General features: G+C 53.4%; 1 protein-coding gene across 1 annotated transcript; it reads right to left on the bottom strand.

Annotated features, from left to right (window-relative positions):
• Nucleotides 1-455: 455 nt before the first annotated feature.
• Nucleotides 456-7,465, bottom strand: SPATC1 (spermatogenesis and centriole associated 1). The gene is made up of 3 exons (XM_056854581.1): nt 7,297-7,465; nt 4,171-4,310; nt 456-785 (listed from the first exon to the last, which is right to left on the bottom strand). Exons 1-3 carry the CDS (start codon nt 7,463-7,465, stop codon nt 456-458), a joined length of 639 nt encoding a protein of 212 aa, XP_056710559.1.
• Between the last annotated feature and the right edge of the window lie 936 nt (nt 7,466-8,401).

Below are 8,401 nucleotides of genomic sequence, written 5' to 3'. Positions count from 1 at the left end.
AAGAGAATATTCCATTCACTAAAGAAAAACACTTTGCCCTGTTGTGTGTGTGTGTGTGTGTGCTGGGGTGGGGCGGGGTGGTGTCATTCTATTCAGGGCAAAAAAACGCTCTTAAGTGTTCAGAGGCCCTCGGCCTCTTTCCTCTCTTTCTAAATCTTTCCTACTACTGAAAATTTTCTGCACATCCTGTTTGTCAGGTCACCAGTATTCAGAATGTTCCTGCAGCAGGGAGTCGGCTGCCACGCTGGGCATAATGTTTCCCATTTTGCAGGGGATTTTGAAGGCCTCCACCCAGGAGACCCCTTCAGGACAGCCCTTCCCCCAGTAACGAAGACACAGCAGGGAGGCAGGAGAGACTAGCTGCGGGCTACTTGGCATAAAGACACGCTGGCCAGGCCTTTTCAGATGGTTTATTGTGCTTGCAGTGGGGTTAACACAGCAGGGAAGAGGGTTGGTCACCAGATGAACAAGGGCTTCCCGTCGTCCTGCGACAGCTGAGAAAGGCAGTTGAGTAGCAGCATGCAGTCGTTGCACATATCTGGGGGAGCCGTCTCCTTGATCACATTCTGCAGGCTCTGTATGTCGTTGTAGGCGGCTGCTTCAGCACCCGACATCTCTGGCCGCTCCCGGAGAATGCCAAAACTGTTCACCACCTGCTCTGTCAGCCTGGGGTGGGCATTTGGGTCATAGCCCAAGGGTTTCAGGCGATTCATGACAGCATTGTAGCGTTCCATGATGGTAGAGGCCTGCTTGTCGTCCAGTTGGCAGTAGGGATCACTTCCACACTGTGAGGAGAGGAAGAACATTGGGAGAGGGTTCTGGGCTGGCAGACAGACAGACAGGCATCCCAGCCACACGTCATGTGGAGGTTTGAAGCTGCCGGGTGTCAAGTCAGACCCTTGGTCTGTCTTGTCAGAACAGTGCTTGTGGGGGTCTTGGGCAGGGAGGGGCCTTTTCCCAGGTCAGATTCCTGAGATCCATGCTTCACTGGAGGTGCTGGGGATTGGATCAGGGTTTCTGAAACCTTCTGCATGGGTGAGGAGATGACCACAATCACACATACCTCTGGGGCAGGGCAAGAGTGCATATGGCCATTGACCAGTTCAAAAAAAAGGCTGGTGGATATCGCAGGCAGGTGTGTCTTGAGCCAGAGACATGAACTCCAGCCATAACAACTTTGTTTACTATTGGTTATAACAATGATATTCTAGAATTATTAAAACATATTTGTATATTGATATTCCATTGAAATGGCTGGCTGCTAATTCTTCAGTACAAGCTTGGTGGTGGAAACTGCCTTGAGTCGCAGCCAATTTATGGCGACCCCGGGGGTGGGGGGTGGGGGTTTCAAGGAGAGAGGCATTCCGAAGTGGCTGGCCATTGCCTGCCTCTGTGTACCAACCCTGGACTTCCTTGGTGATCTCCCATCTAAGTACTAACCAGGGCTGACCCCTGTCTAGCTTCTGAGATCTGACGAGAACCATCTAGCCAGGGCCATCCAGGTCAGGGCACAGGACATGTTTACTTGCATTGATTATTGCTTTTGTAACATCTGGCAAGTGCCAGGCGCCAGGCCCTGGTCAAAAAGGAAAGAACGTAAAAAACCAACTCTGACAGAGGAAAGAATCAAGGCTGAAAGGCTGAAATGAAAGAGTTAGTATCCAGATACAAAAACAGAGAAAAGAGATTGTTAAAAGCCTTTTCAAGGAAGAAAGTGCAGATGTAACGGGAAGAAAAGAATTCAAGGCACAGCAAAAGAAAAAGGGAGCTGTGAGAAGACTGGAGGAGGCCCATGGGGCAAAGACCTCCAGAAACAATTAAGCCACTGAAGAGAACAGAGAGAGAAGCAGGACCCGATCAGACACTGGGAGAAGGGACAAACGAAATGGGTTTCGGTTTGAGGCCCAGTCTTGGAGGGGGGGGGTTATCAAGAGAACAACCGTGGGAGTTTGCTCGGTAATCAGGGTGAGGAGGAATGAAAAGAGGGGTCCAAAGTACCCCCACCAACCATTCCAGCGGCACCTACCCTCACCCGGGCTGTGGTGATCAGTGGAGGAGTCTGGCATGGATGCCCTGGAGGCATCATTCCCTGATTTACAGGCTTGCCAATAGGGTTGCCATCCTCCAGGTACTAGCTGGAGATTTCCTGCTATTACAACTGATCTCCAGCCAACAGAGATCAGTTCACCTGGAGAAAATGGCCACTTTGGCAATTGGACTCTATGGCATTGAAGTCCCTCCCCTCCCCAAACCCCACCCTCCATAGAATCACAGAATCATAGAGTTGGAAGGGACCACCAGGGTCATTAGTCCAACCCCCTGCACAATGCAGGAAATTCACAACTACCTTCCCTGCACACCCCCAGTGACCAGAAGATGGCCAAGATGCTCTCCCTCTCATCATCTGCCTAAGATCACAGAATCAGCATTGCTGACAGATGGCCATCTAACCCTTCTTAAAAACCTCCAGGGAAGGAGAGCTCACCGCCTCCTGAGGAAGCCTGTTCCACTGGGAAACCGCTCTGACTGTTAGAAAATTCTTCCTAATGTCTAGACAGAACCTCTTTTGATTTAATTTCAACCTGTTGGTTCTGGTCTGACCTTCTGGGGCAACAGAAAACAACTCGGCACCATCCTCCATATGACAGCCCTTCAAGTACTTGAAGATGGTTCTCATATCCCCTCTCAGTCTTCTCCTCTTCAGGCTAAATATACCCAGCTCCTTCAATCTTTCCTCCTCAGGCTCTGCCCAAAAAACCTCCCACTGGTGGTCAAGAGGGACCTGGCAACCCTACTTGCCAACCTCCAAGCAGGGCCTGTACATCTCCCAGAAATATAGCTTGTTTCTAGACTACAGATTGCTCTGTTGCTCTGGGGGAACTGGAAGCTTTGGAGGGTGGTCTCTGAGGCATCACATCCCTGCTAAGGCCCCTCAGACTACAGACTAAAACTGGTTTGACATCATTCCGTCTCCAAGAAAAACCTGCAAACTCTTCACTAGAGAAAAACATTGCCCACTGTGTCCAAAAACCATGGCTTCCCTTCTGGGGAAAGCCAGAGCAGTCAAACAAGAGGGCCGGCCGGGGCCTTCCCTCCCATTTCTGTCAAAGCCAAGCTTGGCCACTGGAAAGAGCAAGACAACCCTAGACCATCTCTTGGGACACAGCTCATCTATGTCCAGCGTTCCCAGGTTCCTCCTGCCTGCAGCAGGGGGATCTCTTGCCTCTGGCTCCTCTTTCCCACCAGAGCAGGGTGGCCAGCCTCCAGGTGGTGGCAGGAGATCTCCTGCTAATACAACTGATCTCCAGCAGATAGAGATTAGTTCCCCTGGAGAAAATGGCCGCTTTGGCAATTGGACTCTATGGCATTGAAGTCCCTCCCCTCCCCAAACCACCCCCAAAATCTCCCGCCGGTGGCAAAGGAGGACCTGGCAACTCTACGCCAGAGCTCCTACAGCCAGCAGGAGAAAAATGTTTTTAGAAAGCTGTAAATGACAGCCATAGAATTTCTGGTGATTGCTAGAGAGGAACGATATCATGTCTGGGTTTTCCCTGGAAGTGACACCATACTGGCATGTATTTGCCTCTAGATCAGTACACGGTTTTGCCCCTCCAGTTCTTTGAGGTGGATGTCAAGGCATCTCTGTTAGTAACATTCTTCCTCATGAGTCAACTGAACTGATTCAGTTGAGTTGTCTCATCTTCCTCTTTTCCTCTCTCCTTGTATGTCTGTTGCTTTAGACTGGAAGTCTGTTGGCTGTGATCTGATGCTTTCTACCTCACATTGCCTTGGGGTTCTTTAGATGCCCAAAACTGCTGCTGCTGCTGCTACTAGTACTACTACTTCTGATCATTATAATTATCATTATGGGTTATCATAATTTTCATTATTATCATTACAGTTATTAAACGAGAGGCAGCTTTCTCAACAGAGCAAAGCAAACAACGGGGTCTCCCTTGGGAGCCCCACAGACAGGTGAGGCTCCATTGTAATGCCAGCCAACCTGGCCTTGATTGCCCGGGTACCTGGCTTGGCAGAGATGCCCAGGCATCCAACCCCCATGGGAGCCTGGTTGCTTGGATGGCTCTTTGGGCAAAGACCCCTGCAGGGTCTCTTCTCGCCATGGCACAGGGGACCCAAGAAGGGGCAGTGAGCATCAACTCCCCTCACCTGCATGACTTTCTTGGGGATGTTGCGGACAGTGAAACCGTAGAGGCGGACGCGGTCAGGAAAGATGCTGGAGAGGATCCTGCGGTCCAGCTGGAAGGCAATCTCCCCGACGATGCGCTCCATGTTCTCCTGCTTGGGATCTGCAAGGACATCTGCAGTCAAGGAAGGGTGAGGGTGGGATGTACCAAGTGAGCACTACCCTTGCTCAGGTGGTCTACCCACCCCACCCCAATGTTACCCTTATCCCCTGCAGTGCTTAGACTGCTCTTGCTTACTGCTGACTCACCCTAGAGTACTAACCTCCAGGTGGTGGCTGGAGATCTCCCGCTATTACAACAGATCTCTAGGCGACAGAGATGGGTTCCCCAGAAGGAAAGGCCTGCTTTGGAGAGTAGACTCTCTAGTATTATACCCTGCAGAGGTCCCTCCCCTCCCCAAACCCTGCCCACCCCCAGGCTTCACCCCTAAATCTCCAGGTATTTCCCAACCTGGAGCTGGCAACCCTCTCTCCCCTACAGCAGCCACACGAAGTTTCCAGGGCCACGTCTCCCCTTGGCCTCCCCCCCTTCCTCTCAAGTCACTTCACGGACCGACATGCAGCAGCTGAGCTACAGCCAGCCTTCACTGGGCTGAAGGGGATTGGTGGGAAGGGCCCTTCTGGGGCTACGGCTTCATTCCCAGGCCAGGGCAGCCCATCTGACAGGAGCAGCGTGGAGGGAGTAAGCCTCTTTTCCGCCTGTATGCCCAGGGTCCTGGTGTGTACCATGCAGGCACCCTGTATTGTGGCTCACGGGCCACCTGCTCCGGTCTCTGTGCAACGCACTTTGGCCACTGGAGCTGAGCATCTGGCCAGCCACACCCTGGACTCTGCACTCTTGTGCAGTCTTGCACTTGGGGCGAGATGCTGTGTGACAATCAGATTGATGGTTCTTACATGTCCACCAAAACACATTTTTTGTGTTCCTAATACTGAACTATGTTGTTCCTCATATTGAAATACTTGCATTGCATTTATAAAGGTACTTAGGAGGGACTTGTGGGGCTATTGGAACTGCTTGGATACTTCCACCCGATAAAAATCTGGAATTTGGTACACGTCGGTCCCAAGGTGCTCTGATAAAAGGAACCGCGTGTGTAATGGGCCCTCTCCCTCAAACCAGGGAGACTCTTGCAACATTGCGCCCTTCCACACTAACTGGAAAGCAGATGTGTGATCCACCCCTGGCGCAGAACACTCAGACTCATGGGATCTCCGACCAGGAGCAGAAAGTGACCCTGAGATTGCTGGCGGCACCCCCTTGTCGATGAGGCCCCTCCAGCCCCCCCCCCGCCTCCCCTGGGGACACGATGGCACGTTCACTAGCAGAAACCGGCTGGCCACGGAGCCACCAGCCATGCCACCGCCACTCGCTCGGGGGCGTTCCAGTGTGCCTTCCCCTGCCTCCATCAATGGGAACCGGCCTGGAAAGGGGAGAAGCCAGGCTTGCCACGGGATGGGCAGCAGAGAGGGTCAAACGAGACAAGAGGCAAAGAGAGTAGCTGCTGCATCTCTCCACAGGGTTGCCAATAAGTACCCGTGGGAGGGAAGGGTATGTGGGGACGTTCAGTTTGGGCATGTTGCCTTCGGGAGCTGCTGTTCACCTCTGGGCTTTGCAACTAGCACAGGGGTGGGTGGGTGCGTGCCTGTGTTTGTGTGAGAGAAACGGTGCAAGGGAAATCCCGTGACTGCTTCATCCTGTGCACTTTGGCTCAGCCAATTCTGGGTTTTTGTGCTCCTTAATAACCCTCTGAATGGGGCAGGGAATTTTCCATGGGCAGCCAGGAAGGAGCATGAGGTCTGCAGGCACAGAGAAGACACAGAGCGGCCCCCACCCTGGCTGGGAGCACCCCTGCGGGATGGCCTCACTCCAGTCTGCATGCCGGAAGACTTGCCTGTGCCAACTGCCTGCACAGGGGAGGAAGAGGGGTTTAGCCTTGGACTCTACTGGGTTGTGCTGTAGAGATACAGCATGATTTGTTGACGAAGCAAGAGGAGAACAAGCCCCATGTCCTGCAGCTCTGGAGAGCAAGATTCTCTCCTGCTCTGCATCACTGGATTGTCTGTGAGTGTGGTGCAGAGGGAGGGAGGGGGCTCCAAAGCTTATGCACTCTGCATTCATCGGGAAGGTGCCTGGTGTGTCTCACAGCATCCCAGGCTGGAATCTAACTCTGTGGGTTGCCTGATGCCTACTAGATGGGGATGCTGAACGTCACAATGCATTCTGAAAGATGCCCCCAACTCCTGACTCGGAGCTTCTCCTACCAGCTCCGAGGCAAGTGCTTGTCTCTAGGGATTTGTCCGGTTACAGTTTCTGCAGTGCTGTTCTGCCATAGGGTTAAAGTTAGGGATAGAGTTAGGGTTGGGGTTAGGGATAGACTAAGGGTTGGGGTTAGGGTTAGAGTTGGGGTTAGGGATAGAGTTAGGGTTGGGGTTAGGGAAGTGCCGCCAGACACACCCATGTCTCTCTGTCTGCCCACAGCTTTGCTCCTCCACACCCTCCATGCTTTCCAGCCAAAAACTGTGCATTCCTTCCAGTCTCCTGCTGCACACCTCCTGGGAGCTGGCTAGCAGCCCCACCCCTGGAGTCATGGAGGAGCCCAGCACCTCTCTGGATACCAGGAGTGTTGTGGGTTCTTGCTCCGCAAGCCATCCCTGCTCCAGTGTCTGGTGCCATAAAACGTTCCCTTCCTGTGAGCAGGCTTCCTGTGCAGCTGAACACTAGCGCGGGGTTGTCATCTCCCCTGCTGATGGCCCTCCTTGGCTCCCCAAGCCTGGAGGTGACAGATCCTGGCCTGCCTCTTTAGCCAAAGGTGGTCCCTCAAACAGGGTCCAGGCCTTCTAGAACCCTCCTGTCCCTGGCGGCAGGATGTCCAGGCCCTCAGCTCAGCACCTGGTCCTGGCACATCTGCTCCCTGTGCCCAGGACACCAGCAATCTTTGGATGCTGGGCCTTGGGACTGACAATCCTGAATGCTCTTTCGGTGGTTTCTGCTCCGTGTTCATTTCAGTGACAAGAGAGGGAATTTGCTCTGTGCATCAAACACCCACCTACCACCCCCACCTGTGGACCCCTGGTGTCTCTCTCACCTTTTGATTTCGCATCGCTGCTGGTCTTCATGGAAGTCTCTTGATTAGTCAGGACTTTCCCTTCCTTTGGCCGCACGTCGGGAAGCCTCTGCAGATCCTGAGTCTGGGTAGGAAGAGCAGGAGCAGCTCCAGCAGACAAAGGAGTCGCCTGGGCCGGGGCCAGCACCATGCCGGCACCTGGAGAAGGTGGTATCTGGGCCTTCCTACCTGGTGGAGGGGGCTGCAGTACAAAAGGGGAAGGGGTTTGCAGTACTCCTGCTGGAGTTTGTGGGTGTAAGAAGGTAGGGGTGGAGGCAAATAGGGGAGAAGGGGTGCTAGAGAAAGAGAATGTGAGATTTTGTGGGGAGTAAGAGTACGTCTGCCCCATGGCTCTTGATGGACTTGCAGGGCTGAAGACAGAGCCAGCTTGTGACAGTTGTACAGTGGTTGGAAAAGACCAGGTGGAATCCTGTGGGGAGCCAGCAGAGTATGTCTGCCCCATAGCCATCGGAGAGGAACCCAGTGAAGAGGGCTCTGAAATGGAACCAGTGTCAATGCTCCAGGACTGGGAGTCAATCAGTGCAGGGTGGGTAGTTGGAAGTGTGCTTGCAGGGCTGAAGACAGAGTCGGCCAGTGACAATTGTATGGTGGTTGGAAAAGACCAGGTGGAATCCTGTGGGAAGCCAGCAGAGTACGTCTGCCCCATAGCCATTGGAGAGGAACCCAGTGAAGAGGGCTCTGAAATGGAACCAGTGTCAATGCTCCAGGACTGGGAGTCAGTGAAAAACTGAGGACTTGTAGCACTGAAGGTAGTGCCAGCTAATGCTGCTTGATGTCCAGGAACAGACCAGTTAGGTGGTGAATCCAGTGGGCCAGCACTGAATGTCTGCCCCATAGCAGCACTTGCAGGGCTGAAGACAGAGTCGGCCTGTGACAATCGCACAGTGGTGGGAACAGACCAGGTGGAATCCATTGGAGAGGCAGAGTAGGTTGGTGCCACAGCCCTTGGAGTGCGTGCAGGGCTGAAGACAGAGCCGGCCTGTGACAAATCTATGGTGGTGGGAACAGACCAGGTGGAATCCATTGGAGAGGCAGAGTAGGTTGGGGCCACAGCTCTCGGAGTCCG

This window comes from Euleptes europaea, chromosome 8 (genome assembly GCF_029931775.1).
Source record: "Euleptes europaea isolate rEulEur1 chromosome 8, rEulEur1.hap1, whole genome shotgun sequence".
NCBI lineage: Eukaryota > Metazoa > Chordata > Lepidosauria > Squamata > Sphaerodactylidae > Euleptes > Euleptes europaea.
Note: the sequence above shows the minus strand (reverse complement) of the source record. Positions and strands in the feature narration are given on the sequence as shown.

What these genes read in the sequence shown, in the direction of transcription:
- SPATC1 (XM_056854581.1), bottom strand. Translation starts at nt 7,465, where the DNA reads ATGGTGCTGGCCCCGGCCCAGGCGACTCCTTTGTCTGCTGGAGCTGCT. An exon ending in CAGCGATGCGAAATCAAAAG is followed by an intron (nt 4,311 to 7,296) that starts GTGAGAGAGACA and finishes ATGTCCTTGCAG; the next exon opens with ATCCCAAGCAGGAGAACATG. An exon ending in TCCCCAAGAAAGTCATGCAG is followed by an intron (nt 786 to 4,170) that starts GTGAGGGGAGTT and finishes CTCTCCTCACAG; the next exon opens with TGTGGAAGTGATCCCTACTG.